This window comes from Ahaetulla prasina, chromosome 11 (assembly GCF_028640845.1).
Source record: "Ahaetulla prasina isolate Xishuangbanna chromosome 11, ASM2864084v1, whole genome shotgun sequence".
Lineage (NCBI taxonomy): Eukaryota > Metazoa > Chordata > Lepidosauria > Squamata > Colubridae > Ahaetulla > Ahaetulla prasina.
This window is the reverse complement of record NC_080549.1, coordinates 24729294-24745361: the sequence shown is the minus strand read 5'-3', so window position 1 is coordinate 24745361 and position 16068 is coordinate 24729294. Positions and strand designations below refer to the sequence as shown.

The window sequence follows — 16068 nt, the reverse complement described above, 5'->3', positions numbered from 1 at the left end:
CTTTTGGTTCAGTAGCATAAGATAATAACATAGAATAACATAGAACCTCAACATTTAGTTTTATATGATAATATATACTAGTTACTTCTATAATGACAAATCTAATCAGCAAAACCCAAAATTAGAAGTTTCATTGTTCCCACCTCAAGCACAAAGTCCAGAAGTGGTTTCCAAGTAGAAGCAAAATTAATTGTCTTCTTTTCTTTAATCAGAGCAGTCAATTTAGCCATCAACTTTTGCAGCCATTTTGTGGGAATCACAGCAGGGGTTGAGGTGGGACGGAGAAGATTCCCCATGTTCCTTCACCAAGGCCGGATGTAATTGGGGTGGAGGGGACTTTGCCCCAGCTCTTTGGAGCCACCTCAGTGCGGAATGCTGATGGCTCTTTCTTCTTCCCCATCCAACTCTCTCCAGGAGCAGCGACTGGTTGAGGATTCCACCCGGGAGGTGAAGAAAGTGCGGAAGGCACGCAACCGGCGGCTGGAGTGGAACATGATGGCTTACGATAAAGAATTCCGGCCGGATAACAGGTTCTCACCATCCCCATATCACATGGCTTCATCGGAAGGATCACTGTCCCCAGATAATAGGCAGGTTTTGTGAATGACACACCTCGCTTGGCCTCCTTCCGTTGCTTTGGCTGCCTTGTCTTGCTTGGCTTTGTGGTTTTGGCTTCCCTTTGGTTTGACTTTCAAGGCTTTGGGGATGCTTTTATGGAAGAGAGCATGCCTTTTGGGTAGGTGCAGGGCCAGGGAAACCTGTGCCTTTCTTTAAAAGAATGAATCCCAATATCTGCTGCTCAGGGACTGCTGAATGGGGGCGAGGGGTTGGCTGGATTGATGTGGGGCTGAGCTGAGCAGTTAAGGGCACCATTTGGAACATGTGGAATTGTGCTTGTGCCACCTTTGCTGCATGCTTTCCATCTGTCCCTTCCCCTTCCTTTCCTTTCCTTTCCTTTCCTCTTCGTCTTCCCCTTCCCTTTCCCTTTCCCCTTCCTTTCCTTCCCCTGTCCTCTTTCCCTCTATTTCCATCTCCTTCCACACACTATTCCTCTTTCTCTTCTACCTTCTCCTCCTCCTCCTCCTCCTCCTCCATCTCTACATTCATCTCCTTTTCCTTCCCCTCCATTATCGCCACCTCCTCCTCCTCCTCCATGCTTCCACATTTCAACAGTACGGCTTTTGGCACACCAAACCTTTGGTTCCAAGAGGTGATAGATACCATCAAATCCCTCCCATCAATTGGATCCTCTGCTCTTCCCCCCATTCCTGCCCTCCAGGTGTACAACCTCTTGGTGTTTTTGTCTGCAACAGATCCTATGCATCCGATGTAGCTGATCATTCCTATCCAGCCAGTCCTAACCATCCTGGCCAACAGATGATGGCTCCAGCCACACATCTGGCCACCGAGAACAAAGAGGTGGTGCTGGTGGCTACTCAGGTCCAGGATCAGATCTTCAGGCCCTCAGCAGTGGGAAGCCGACAGAACAGCCTCAACCGGGTACAGCAGCCCCATGTGCCACAGCCACCCGAGACCATGTTAAATGGACCACGGCCTCAGATAATCAAGGACTATGGGTATGGATTCTGGTTTACTTTCTTTTGTCTGTTCGTCATGACTTTCCCCTTAAGCAGGAAGAGTTGGGTGTTTTCTGAAGCTCCCGGGTGGAAAAATGCCTCTTTCCAGAACTACAGAAATGTGATGTAAGTTATTCTAGGGGTGGACTTCATAAACCAGATTATAACCCCTTTCTTTGCTGTGAATTTATGGACAGGCTCCAAATAAGATTCAGTGCCCTGAAATCGCCGTTGGAAAATGCCAGCTAGACTAGGGGTCTCTGAACTTGGCAACATCAGCTACCAGAATTCCCCAGCCAGCATAGCTTTAAGTCCACAAGTCTTCAAGTTGCCAAGTTTGGGCACCTGTGACCTAGAAGGATATCCTTTGATGGGAGGTACCTCTTGACAGTCCTGAGAAATTAAATAATACCTGTTGGATGGCAGCAAAGGAAGGTCCCTCCTGCTGTGTATTCATTGTTTCAGCCAACTGGGGTGGTGGGAGATTTCTATCTCAGGCCAAGCCAGGAGTGCTGTTCAGGCCATAATACTGGAAAAATTCCAGCCGTCGCCCACCAGAGCTCTCAAAGAGAGGCCAGGCTGCATAGGGACCCAGCTGCTTGCGTCAACAGGGCTCGGTCCCCTTCATGAACGTAGGTAGTCGTCAACTTACGACCACAACTCAGCCCAAAATTTATGTTGCTAAGCGAAACATCTATTAAGTTAATTTTTCCCCATTTTAGGAATTTTCTTGCTACAGTAATTAAGTGAGTCACTGCAGTTGTTCAGTCAGTAACACAGTTATTAAGTGAATCTGGTTACCCCATTGACTTGGTTTGTCAGAAGGTCTCAAAATGGGGTCACGTGATCCCGGGATGCTACAACCGTCATAAATACGAGTCAGTTGCAAGCATCCAAATTCTGATCACATGACCATGGGGATGCTGCAATGGTCATAAGTGTGAAAAATGGTCATACGTCACTTTTTTCAGTGCCGTTATAACTTCAAACGGTCACTAAATGAACTGTTGTAACTGGAGAACTACCTTTATCATCTATGAGCAACCTGTTAAAGGAATTGACATTCCCTTTTGCTCAGAAAACACTGAGATTTTTAGAGCAATTGTTGCTGATCTCATGTCATAAGCAATGGTTGATATTTGTTTATCCTCAAACCTGCCCTTTTCTCATCTAACTTTAATAACCAGCAGTCAGTTCTTCCTAGCTTTTTAAATTAGGGAAAGGTAAAGGTTCCCCTTGCACATATGTGCTAGTTGTTCCTGACTCTGGGGGGGCGGTGCTCATCTCCATTTCAAAGCTGAAGAGCCAGCGCTGTCCAAGGACATCTACATGGTCGTGTGGCAAGCATGACTCAACACCAAAGGCACACGGAACACTGTTACCTTCCCACCAAAGGTGGTCCCTATTTTTCTACTTGCATTTTTTACGTGCTTTCGAACTGCTAGGTTGGCAGAAGCTGGGACAAGGAACGGGAGCTCACCCCGTTATGCGGCACCAGGGATTCGAACCGCTGAACTGCCGACCTTTCGATCGACAAGCTCAGCGTCTTAGCCACTGAGCCAGCTTGTCCCTGTTTTTAAATTAACATATGCTCAAAAAGGGCCCCAATTCAGGGCTTCTCTGTGCCGAAAAAATCCTTGTTGGCTTTTTGCATGGATGCAGAATTCATGCTTTCTTTGGCTATTGGAAAAGGTTGCCATCCAGTGTATTGATTAGCCAATTAAAAATGGATTTAGTGCATATCTTGGTACAAGATTAAGAGTACAGGTAGTCCTCGACATACAACCACAATTGAAGTCAAAAGTTTCTGTTGCTAAGTGAGACAACTCTTAAGTGAATTTTGACCTTTCTTGCCACAGTTGTTAAGGGTATCACTGCAGTTATTAAGTCAGTAACACGGTTGTTAAGTGAATCTGGCTTGACTTTGCTTGTCAGAAGGTCGCAAAAGGGATCACATGACCTCGGGATACTGCAGCGGTCATAAATATGAACCAGTTGCCAAGCATCTGTGTTTTGATCTCGTGACCTTGGGGATGTTGCAATGGTCTTAAGTGTGAAAAATGGCCGTGTCACTTTTTTCAGTGCTTTTGTAATTTTGAATGGTCACTAAGTGAACTGTTGTAAGTCGAGGACTACTTGCAATCAAGCCAAGGTGCTTCTTCATGGGAGGGATTTTCTCTACTGGCTTCCTCTACCTCCAGACAGGGAGCTACGTCTCTTCCATGATGAAAGCCTCATCTTAGGAAGTGCAGCCGATTTTGGCTCAGGGTGAATTTACAAGAATGTACGTTTCCCCTGCTGCAAAGGACGGGATTTCTCAGCTGAGGAGCGGTTGCTATGGGGAGCCTTTCCGTGCTCCAAGGCAAAGCAGAATGATGGCATTTCATGATTTCTCATTGTTCTTATTATAAATTTGTTCCCTTCAGTTTCCACATCAATTTATCCCTGGCACGAAACCGGTTCGGGATTTTTATACTCTTTTGTTTGAACATGACGCATGTTATCAATTTTCTTGGAACAGGCATTTTTTGAAAGTCTTTCCATAACACAGTATGATTTTCTACGAATGTTTCTTTAATTTTATATGTTTTTATAGCCATTTTCTCCGATATATGAATTTTTACAATTTAAGGGTGGTTGTTTTTAAACGAACTGCTCGCAAAATTTGGTAAATTGTCTATCATTGGCAGATTGGTTCAGGACATTTGAACACAATAGCTTTTATTAAAATGTGAATTATTTCCTTAGGTTGGCTGAGGAAATGACTCACATTTTAATAAAGCCAATCTACAAATTTCTCATGAAGCTTGCTTCTATATTAGACTGTGCAGTAAGTGCTCGTGAGACATCGCATTTCTGCCTTCCTTTTGATGGAATTAAAAAGTGTCTCCCATTCTGCAAATAATGTTATATTATTCTACAACTGACACCCTTCCCTCTGGTCCTTCTGCTTCTAATTGATTCACTTTCAGTGTAGTCATGTCAGCATTGACAAAGGGACCCCCTAATTACCCCTTAATTATTCCATTTCTTTTACCCAGCAGAATTTCAATTATTGGTTTCTTCCCAATTAAAACTGATCTTTTTACTATAGAAAGATGTCCACAGGCAAGGAGAACGTAAGAGAATGCATGGAAGGTTCCTTTCCTTGCTAAACAAGACACAATTACAAGGATGTAGGACCTAAGTGGGAATCTCCCCATTAAGGACAGAATAATTTAAAAGCAACAGTAATGTAGTTGAACCTCACATAACAAGGTAGTGTTGGCACTTGTGCTTTAAGACCAAGTCAATTCTAGGAGGAAAAAAAGAAGACAACAAAGACTGTAGGAAAGCAATAGGCTGTCAAGGGCTGGACTTTCACTTCTCTTTCACCTTTTAATCATTTGGATTGTGTTGATGTCCACTTCAACAGATGCTTATATCTCTCAGCCTTTCACTGTAATACTCCACTTGGCACTGGGGTTTTTATGCACATCATCTCTTCATCTTATAGGAGGTTCTCCACCTGAACTTGTGAAGTGGTAGGACCACCACCATGTCCACCTAATGTTAAAGAAGAGGACTGTCCACGTTTCTGCAACAATAAGACCGGGTCTTATATTAATTTTTGCTCCAAAAGATGCATTAAGCTTATTTTCTGGCTAGGTCTTATTTTCGGGGAAACACGATAGTTTGATTTAGCAGTTATAGCACCAGGTTAGATACTGGGACAGCATGAGTTCTAGTTCTGTGCAGATGAGTAAAGTGACCTTGGGCCAGTCACTTTCAACCCTAGGAAGAAGGGAAAACACTTTCATAGGTCTTGATGAGAAAACTGCATAAAATCTACAAGGTAGACCAAACTAATAAAACAAATCCATCTAAGTCACTTTTACTGTAAAGCTATAGTAACCAAATCTTGAAAATCTGAATGTGTGTCCACCTCCCTCTATCTTTGTGCAAATGAGGGAGGGGCTTGTCTGAAATGTTTTTGTCAGGGTTCCGACCAATGCCCTAATTAAATCATGAGCTTCAAACCAAGCTTCAAAATAAATCCAGTTATTTATTAGGAGCTTCATGTCAGCATGAACCAAGTGAAGCCAACTCTGACCTCACTCAATTCATGCCTTAGTGATCCTGTTTCCCCCTCCCCCCAAGGTGTGTCATCAGTTACATTCCCCAATGAAGCAATTTCACGGGTTGTAGAAGTCACTCCCTCCGTTCACTATGGGTCACCCTAGAGATGACCTTGACATTGCCGGCTGGAATGTGTTTTGTTTTGACTGAAATGCAAGTTCCTTGATGCAGCTGCGAGGCTTGGCTCCCCATCCCCCTGCCCATGGCAACTCGAGAGCAGGTCAGGAATGCTTTACGAGTTGACAGTTTTCTCAAGTTGCCTTCTTGGACCAGGCTCAGGTCCCTTTACCTAAGCAGTGCCTTGATATACACCCTTCCTTTTGCTCTTGAGGCTATTCCCCCGGCCCTATACACTATGTAGTCAGCAGGACTTGAAGGTGAACATGCATAAAAAGGGAAAAGTCCAATGCCTCCTACCCATTTGTATTTCTACATCGATGCTACATTAATTTATTTATTATTAGATTATTTATTAGATTTATTTATTAGATTTTTATACCGCCCTTCTCCCGAAGGACTCAGGGCGGTGTACAGCCAGAATAAAAACAAAATATATACAATTTAAAACAACATTTAAAAAGAGCAAATTTTAAAGGCTGATTATTAAAATTTAGATTTAAAATTTAAAAAATATTAAGAATACCCAATTAAAATTCATCAATAATTATGCCAGTCCCGCTTTAATGAATAAATATGTTTTGAGCTCACGACGGAAGGTCCGAAGATCAGGCACTTGATGCAGGCCAGGGGGAAGTTCGTTCCAGAGCGTCACTGCCCCCACAGAGAAGGCCCTACTCCTGGGGGCCGCCAGCCGACACTGTTTGGCGGACGGCACCCTGAGGAGACCCTCTCTGTGAGAGCGTACGGGTCGGTGGGAGGCAAAGGGTAACAGCAGGCGGTCTCGTAAGTACCCGGGTCCTAAGCCATGGAGCGCTTTAAAGATAGTTACCAGAATCTTGAAGCGCACCCGAAAGACCACAGGAAGCCAGTGCAAGCTACGGAGCAGCGATGTCACGTGGGAGCCACGAGCGGCTCCCGTTACTACTCGCGCAGCCGCATTCTGGACTAACTGCAGCCTCCGGGTGCACCTCAAGGGCAGCCCCATGTAGAGAGCATTGCAATAATCCAGCCTAGACGTAACCAGAGCGTGAGTGACCGTGCATAATGACATGCATAGCATTGATCATGGCCAAATATGCACAAATGTATTTTTCTTTGAGAAGCAACCTAGAACTAAAGATTGCTCTCACCTAATGGTAAGAGCCAGTGGTGGGAATCAAATAATTTAACAACCGGTTCTCTGCCCTAATGATTTCTTCCAACAACCAGTTTGCCAAACTGCTCAGAAAGTTAACAACCGGTTCTCCCGAAGTGGTGCGAACTGGCTGAATCCCACCACTGGTAAGAGCAATCGACCAATAGAATAGTTTGCCTTCGGAAGTTGTGAGTGCACCATTACTGGAGGCTTTCAGAAAGAGACTGGACAACCATTTGTCTGAAATGGTATAAGATCTCCTGCTCAAGCAGGGTGTTGGACTAGAAGACCTCTGAGGTCCCTTCTAACTGTTTTATTTTATGTTCTGAATAAAACAGAAATTCCATGCTAAATATCTGGGAGGAAAATATCAATGAATAGGAGTTCAGGACCATGGACAGCAGCTTCAATTGATGCTGTAGACCAGGGGTTCCCCAATCCCCTCCCCCCAGCTGTGGCCCACCTCCAGGTCACGGCCTATTTGGAATTGAGCCATGTGGATGACCGCGTGTGCACGGTTCAACTTGCACAAGCAGTGGGCCGGTGGGTATTTGCATGCATGCGCACTGGCTCGTCACTCATGTAAATTGAGCTGCACACATGTACACATGCACTCACACGGCCCAATTCTGAATAGGCCATGGCCCAGTAGTGTGCTGCGGCCCAAGGATTGGGGACCTCAGAAAACATTTCATAAATCCTAGGGCTGGAAGGGAGCTTGGAGGTCTTCTAGTCCAACCTTCTGGTCAAGGCAGGAGATTTTATACCATCCTGGACAAATGACTGTCCAATCTTGTCTTGGAAGCTTTTCAAGCAGTACAATCCTCATCTTATTTAAAGGTATCTAAGAGATTTTAAAATGCAAAGCACAGATTTGAATTACAAATGATATTCAGAGAAATGGCTTCTTGCAGGAAAAAAACACTTGCTTTTTTTGCTTAGAACATCGTCTAAGGTCATTATCTTGTGGGCAGCCAAAGACAGCAGCGTATTTTAAGATAAGCAATAGTCCTTGGACCACGTGAACATAGAAACAGTCCTGACTTTTAGTTTCCTTGCCTAGAGACAAAAGGAGCAAATATTAGAACAGATCTGCATTCATTGATTATGTGGAATAAAAATGCATCAGTTGCAGGAAATAAAAAGCTTTGAAGGACACTCAATGGATTTAGAAAGCTTGAACCGTCTTGCCTTAAGAAGCTCCTCTCTAAATTAACTTCAAGGAAATGGGCGATCCAAAACTGAAAGGCGGAAAGGAATTAAGTCAGCAAAGTCTATTTTATATTAGACAACCTCTGATCTGCTGGGTCAGACAGATTTCCTTACGAAATTCCTCAGTCTCTTCAACAATGGCAGAGCTTCTAAAGTGCAGGTAATCCTCAACTTATGACCACAAATGAGCCCAAAATTTAAGTTGCTATGTGAGAAATTTGTTAAGTGAGTTTTGCCTCATTTTATGAGTTTCCTTGCCACATTTCTTAAGTGAATCACTGAAGTTGTTAAGTCAGTAACCCGGTTGTTAAGTGAATCTGGCTTCCCTTATTGACTTTGCTTGTCAGAAGGTCGCAAAAGGGAATCATGTGACCCCCGGGACACTGCGACCGTCATAAATATGAGTTGGTTGCCAAACAGCCCAATTTTGATCACGTGACCATGGGGATGCCGCAACGGTCATAAGTGTGAAAAATAGTCATAAGTCTACTTTTTTAGTGCCATTGTAACTTCAAATGGTCACTAAGTGAATTGTTGTAAGTCGAGGACTACCTGTACTGGAAAAGTTCAGGGAGATGTTCAGAGGTGAACCTTCCTTCAAAGTATCCCACGGCGAACTGTACAGCACAGTCAAACAACAGCAGTTGACCCCAGGAAATGTTTTACAACATTTCGTATTATGTCATAAAGTGCTTTGTGATCATTTTAGGTCATACAATGTTTAACAAAATTTGCCAAATTTCAATTCCATGGGAGACACATTCTTTTCTTTTTTTTTGGAAATTTTTATTTTATTTTAAAACAAAGCACATACAAAATATCTTTTTTTGAACAAAATATCAGCCAGGAATATAATCACATCGAATTTATTTTATTTATTTTATTTTATTTTATTTATCACATTTATATACCGCCCTATCTCCCTAGGGACTCAGGGCGGTTCACAGGCAAGTAAAAAATACATATAAATACAAAGTAAAATAACAGTTTAAAAACTTATTCTACATGGCCGAATAATTAAAAAACAATATAAATAATAAAACCCATTAAAACCAGTATAAATTTAAAATCTAATCCAGTCCTGCGCAGATAAATAAATGTGTTTTAAGCTCGTGACGGAAGGTTCGGAGGTCCGGAAGTTGACGAAGTCCTGGGGGGAGTTCGTTCCAGAGGGTGGGAGCCCCCACAGAGAAGGCCCTTCCCCTGGGCGTCGCCAGACGGCACTGCCTAGCTGACGGCACCCTGAGGAGTCCCTCTCTGTGAGAGCACACGGGTCGGTGAGAGGTATTCGGTAGCAGCAGGCGGTCCCGTAAGTATTCAGAATTCAGTTTTGCCCCACCCTCTTAAATATTTTATCAATATATTTCCCTTCCCCTCTTTTTAATTTCCCTATTTGCATTGCTCTTTTAAAAAAAAAAAAGAAATTCTAGTCTAACCCTCCATCCCGAATTTAAATCTTTAATCAAATCTATCCCTTTTTTTAAATTCCCCTCTTTTTTCTCTTCCCATTTATGTTAAAACCCTATACAAATTTCTTTCTTTTTAATCTCAGTAGCATCAACATCAGTCATCTCTTTATGTTTCAATAGACATTTTTAGGGTTATTATTCTTAATCTTGTAGGAAAAAAGTAGAAAACAAGCTAACATTCTGTAGGTGGTTCCTACTCATCCATCTGAGGTGGTTCAGTTGAAAGGTTTGTCCCTACGATGCCGTTTCTACCCAGTTAAAGGTTACCGGCATGAGAATTTTAGTAGCATAAGGATGAGCCCCAAGGCTAATTATAAGGGCAAATCTTTCCCGGGTAAAAATAATGATTGATCAATCTGAAATGAGTTTTTTGTTTTTGCAAACTTTCCTAAACAAGGTGTCATCTGAAACGGGGGTCTCCAACCTTGGCAACTTTCAGACTAGTGGACTTCAACTCCCAGAGTTCCTCAGCAGTCTGAAAGTTGCCAAGGTTGGAGCCCCCTGCTCTGAAACATTGGTATCTCCAAGGAGGGGTTTTTGTTTGTTTGTTTGTTTGTTTACATTTATACCCCGCCCTTCTCCGAAGACTCAGGGCGGCTTACAATGTATAGGGCAATAGTCTCATTCTATTTGTATATATTTACAAAGTCAACTTATTGCCCCCCCAACAATCTGGGTCCTCATTTTACCTACCTTATAAAGGATGGAAGGCTGAGTCAACCTTGGGCCGGGCTCGAACCTGCAGTAATTGCAGGCTTTGTGTTCTTAATAACAGGCCTTACCAGGCAGAGCTAAACCGGCCCTTGCCATCATGATATCATTTTGCAAATAGCGCAAACGTTGCATCAATGGCATAATTCACGTGATCATATACAGAGAGGCCTCAACTTACAACTATTATTATTATTATTATTATTACTATTATTATTATTATTATTATTATTATTATTATTATTATTATTATTATTATTATTATTATTATTAATTAAATTTCTAGACCGCCCTTCTCCCGAAGGACTCAGGGCGGTGTACAGCCTTATTAAAATACATAGATAGACAATAAATTTAAAATAATTTTAAAATGAAATATTTAACCGGCCAATTTAACTAAAAATAACAAAACCAATTAAAATCAGTACAAAATTTAAAATTTAAAAAACTAAAAAATCTAATCCAGTCCTGCGCACCTGAATAAGTGTGTTTTAAGTTCACGACGGAAGGTTCTAAGGTCCGAGAGTTGGCGAAGTCCTGGGGGGAGCTCGTTCCAGAGGGCGGGAGCCCCCGCAGAGAAGGCCCTTCCCCTGGGTGTCGCCAGACGACACTGCCTAGCTGACGGCACCCTGAGGAGTCCCTATCTGTGAGAGCGCACGGGTCGGTGAGAGGTATTCGGTAGCAGCAGGCGGTCCTGTAAATAGCCCGGCCCTATTCATTTAATGACAGTTTAATGGACTGAAAAAAGTGACTTATGACCGTTTTTCATACCTGTGACGATTGCAGCATCCCTATGGTCACGTGATCAAAATTTGGACACTTGGCAACTGACTCATATTTATGACGGTCACAATGTCCTGGGATCATGTGATTCCCTTTTGCGATCTTCTGAGAAGCAAAGTCAATGGGGAGGCTAGATTCACTTAACAACCGTGTTACTAACTTAACAACTGCAGTGATTCACTTAACAACTGTGGCAAGAAAGGTGGTAAAATGGGGCAAAATCTCACTTAGCAACAGAGATGCTGGGGTCCATTTGTGGTCGTAAGTCGAGGACTTTGCCTTGCAGAAGCCAAAAAGAGCAAGAGATCAGGCTGAGAAGGTGGAGGGCTTTAATCACTGATTTGCCGCTGCAATCTTGACTCTTCTGAGTCCCCTCCCCCATCTGTCCAGCAAAAAGACCAAGGAAGTTAGGCAAAGAGAGCTGATGGGAACTGCTCCCAGTTAGTTTTCTGGTTCATTTTATGCGTTGGGGGACCACGCAACTGGACAGCCCCTCCCTCCCATGAAATGCCTTTGTTTTGATGGGATTAAAGCTGAAGAATGGCTTATTTAAAACATAGAATGAGTTGGAGGTCTTGTAGTCCAACCCCTGCTCAAGCAGGAGACCCTCTGCCATTCCAGATAAACGGCTGTCCAGTCTCTTCTTAAGAACCTCCAGTGATGAAGCACCCACAACTTCTGTTCCACTGGTGGACTGTTCTCACTTTTAGTTCCAGCTTGTTTCTCTCCTTCCTTAATTTCCATTCATTGTTTCTTGCCCGGGCTTCTGGTGACCTTCTTCCCTTTCCTTCTCTTTGCAGTCCTCAACCAATGCCAATGGCAGACTACTTTGTGCCACCTGCTCCTCCGCCCCCACCCCCAGTCATCCCTTCTGCTCAAACTGCCTTCGACAGCCCCATCTCAGCACCTTCGGCCATGGCGCCAAATGCTGCCCCTTCAGTTAGCCATGCCACCTATGCGCCTACCCCTCCCCCTGCTGTGCCCTGCCTCTATTCTGCCTCTCCCCCCCAGGCTGGCCCCATGGGACCTCCTGTTGCACCTCCCCCTCCTCCCCCTGGACCCCCCACCATCTCGGCCTCCCCTGCACACACAGCCTCCCCACCTGCCGTGACGGTGGAATCCCGGAAGCAGCCGGTGCCCCTGATTCCAATGACCGATGCCAGGAGTGACCTGCTTGCTGCCATCCGCCGGGGTAAGTCAATGCCTTTTGCTTTGCCCATGATTTGGACCTACCTGCAGAGTTTGAGCTGTTGCACTTTAGTGACCCTGATTTTCTGCCAGGAAGCATTTGGCAAAGGAAGCAAAATTAGGAAAACATCATCCCATCCCCCAAACCAAGGGGCAGAATGGGACAACTCGCTGTAGCCAACTCGCCATGGTCATCTTGCCATGGTCAATTCACCATGGCCAACTCAACAATTCAATTTAAATATTTAAAATAATGAAAACATTATTTTAATTTTTGTCATTTACCTTTCATTTTGTCCCTCCTTTTGCATCCTTCCTTTAATGATTCCATCTTTTCTGGGATATTAGTGTAACTCTTGTCCTGCAGTCAGTTTTCCTGCAGCGAGTTGGCCATGGCAGGTTGGCTGCAGATGGAGATCAGGTGTCCTCCCTTCCTGAACTAGGAGCCCACAATTGCCTTCTTTGCTCTGCCTTATTGAGGATCCCATCGTCCTTGGGTGGGGTTAGTAAACGGATCGATTTTCAGTGCCATCACTCGAGCTGAGAGAGACCTGGTGATCACCCTATTTAGTTAGTGAACTGTTAGGGTTCCGACCAATGCCCTAATTAAATGATGAATCTCAAGTCGAGGTTCAAAAGAAATCCAGTCATTTATTAGGAGTGTCATATCGACACGTATGGAACTCCAGAGCAGGTTGGGAAGGCTTTGTGCGTTGACATGAACACCTTGAAAGAAGTGGTGGAAAGGCCTCCTGTCCACAAAATTTAAGGGTCTCAAAAGCATGCTAGAAGCTCGCAATGAATGCACCAGATCAATATTTCTCAACCATTTTTTTTTGCCCTTGATCCAATTCCAACCTTGTTTTTCTCCTGTGGCCCCCTTGTCCAGATCTCTTTTCAGATAAGGACATGCAACTGGTGCTTTTTTCTGATGTCCACAATAATAAAGGAGAATATTTGTAGCTCAGGGTTGAAATGAGGTGTCCTTGATGGTGCTTGGATCCTTGGTGGTGCTCTCTGAGCTTGGTTGTTTTCTTGCACATCTTTCATTACCCAAACTAGGCAACATCATCTATTACTCAAACTACTGCAGGTAATGAAACATCTGTAAGAAATCAACAAAGCTCAGAGAGCACCCTGAACCCCATGGTATTTGCAGTTTAATAGCACTTTGCTTTTCTATGGCCTTCTTGGCATGTGCTCTGGGCCCTCAAGTTTGCCACCTCAGGCTCGCTTGAAATGTCCTAGGGCTCAAGTTGAGAACTCTTGTTTTAGACCAGGGCTCTCCAAACTTGGCAACTTTAAGACTTATGGACTTCAACTCCCCAGCATGGCTGGTTGGGGAATTGTGGGAGCTGAATCCAGAAGTCTTAAAGTTGCCAAGCTTGGAGAGCCCTGCATTAGACCAAAGCATCACACAAAAGGGGTAAAGCCAGGGATAAAATCCAGCAGGTTCTGACAGGTTCTGGAGAACCAGGAGTGGAAATTTTGAGCAGTTTGGAGAACTGGCAAATACGACCTCTGGCTGGCTCCAGAATGGGGTTGGAATGGAGATTTTGCAATATCCTTCCCCCCAGGAGTGGGGAGGGAATGGATATATTGCAAAATCCTTCCCCTGGAGTGGGGTGGTAATGAAGATTTAACAGTAACAGAGTTGGAAGGGACCTTGGAGGTCATCTAATCCAACCCCCTGCTTAGGCAGGAGACCTATACTAGGGATTCGAACTGCCGAATTGCCAACCTTTCTGATCGACAAGCTCAGCATCTTAGCCACTGAGCCACCTAGTCAGGCGATTTTGCAGTATCCTTCCCTGCCACGCCCACATCATGCCCACCAAGCCACACCCACAGAACTGGTAGTAAAAGAAATGTGGATCTCCCCACTGGGTAAAGCCAGTCCGAGAGTTCAGCTTGTCCGAGACTTAGATCAGCTGGTGCCAGGCGTCTGCTTCTTTGGGCTGACCTGGAGGAAAACCTTCCTTTTCCCCCTCCGCAGGAATTCAGCTCCGCAAAGTCCAAGAGCAATGGGAGCAAGAAGCCAAGAAAGAGCCCGTGGGGAATGACGTGGCCACCATCCTCTCCCGAAGGATTGCTGTGGAATACAGCGAATCAGACGACGACTCGGAGCTGGATGAGAACGAGTGGTCCGATTAAAGAAGGGGGGGCTGCCTTTGGAGCAGTGGGAGGGGGAAGGGAGGTCTCCCAGGTTGTTTTCCTGCCACTTTTCTGCCACCTGGCTTAGGCGACTCAGCGTTCCTGGCAGGTAAATCCCGGCTGCTCTGAGCAACTCAGCCTTCAGGAGCTTTGCTTTCGTGCCATGTTGTGTTGTTGACCATGTTTTAAGGTGGCCTCTTTGTGGGAAGACAGGCATTGGGGACCCTTCTCTTTTGAAACACAGGGTGGGGGAGGGGCGGGGGAGGAGAAGGCCAGCTTTCTCCTGACTTGTCCCAGTGGTGAAAATGACATCTGAATTTTTTTTCAACACGCTGGAAAAATGGAGCGACCTTCCCTTACCCCTAAACCAGGGGTCTCCAACCTTGGCAACTTTAAGACTTGCAGACTTCAACTCCCAGAATTCCTCAGCCAGCTTTGCTCTGGAAGTTGAAGTCCACAAGTCTTAAAGTTGCCAAGGTTGGAGACCCCTGCCCTAAACCATACAAGGAGGGGGGCCCTCTGCAGTCATTCCCACTGGGCCTGACAGATTTAGACAGCCATCAATTTATGGGGATAAATTTGAGCAGACACCCTTTCTAGAGAGCATAGAAGGGGATGGGAAGAGAGACTTCCTTCTGTGAAAAAATCCAGTAATGTGGTTTCCAAAGTTAGAAGGATGTAAATCATTCTTAAGTTTTTCTCCATTGCTTCTAGCACTTTCAACTAAGTTCCAGAAAGCAAACTGGCCGGGAATAATTGCTAGCACTTTACAAGGGAAAGGGAAAAAACAGGATGAGAGTAGATTTCAGATTTCCCCAACCTGTTGAACACGACCATAACCCCCAGCCTGAGAATTCAGCGGCTGTGCTAATTGCACCTTAGGAGAGCCTGAATCCACGCATCCTTCGGACTTCACCTGGGGAAACAACATAACAGCATAGGATTCCGTGGGCCACAGTTTATTTTGCAAGCCATGTTATGGCCAGTAGGAAGAGCTTGGGCTTTGTTACTCTTGGCTCTTCTTTTTTAAATGAGTCGGGACAAGCCCAACAATAAGCCAAGTTCAGTGAGAGAAGGCAAATGGTTGGACAAAGGACAAGCAATCCCAGTTCAGATGTGATCAAGGGAATTTTGAGAAAAAAAACCCACATCAGCAGCCATTGGGGGAGGCAAATCAGCATTGCAAAATCTTTTGACTCTACTTGTAGAAAACATAAATCCCTTCTTCTCCAGAATATTCTGACTCCACTCAGTGGGAAGATAAAATATTTATTTTCCCACTTTAATAACCTTTCACCCAGGTGAATTTGTGGATAGTGAGCCATTAATGTTTTTAACCGCAAGAGTTTCAAATGTCCGAGGGAATCAGCAAAACCTGGCCAACAATTAATTTGCTGAGTTATTTTGCATTCTGATCTATAGCTGTTTTTTCTGAATGTTGCCATGGAGAAAACACTACATTTCCTCCTCCTTCCCCTCCCCTTTCCCCTAATTGTGAAGAACTAGAAACAAAATTGCTGTAAAATTGCTTGTGCATCCAGAATTTTTTTTTTGCAAAATAATAATGGGAAAATTTTAATTTTTGAGCTGATATAACCAA

At 44.3% G+C, this 16068-nt stretch overlaps 1 protein-coding gene across 4 annotated transcripts in view; it reads left to right on the top strand.

Moving 5' to 3' along the window:
* LOC131205016 (actin-binding protein WASF3-like) overlaps positions 1-14724 on the top strand; it is a 59906-nt gene extending 45182 nt beyond the window's left edge. For 2 of the 4 annotated variants that reach the window (XM_058196799.1, XM_058196800.1), the window contains exons 6-9: positions 415-590; positions 1314-1577; positions 11927-12318; positions 14311-14722. In XM_058196799.1, the coding sequence (XP_058052782.1) occupies positions 415-590; positions 1314-1577; positions 11927-12318; positions 14311-14468 (990 nt within the window). In that variant the 3' untranslated portion in view covers positions 14469-14722. Of the gene's footprint in view, positions 1-414; positions 591-1313; positions 1578-11926; positions 12319-14310 lie in introns of all 4 variants that reach the window. The other 2 variants (XM_058196801.1, XM_058196802.1) reach the window with 2 other exon arrangements.
* Positions 14725-16068: the final 1344 nt, after the last annotated feature.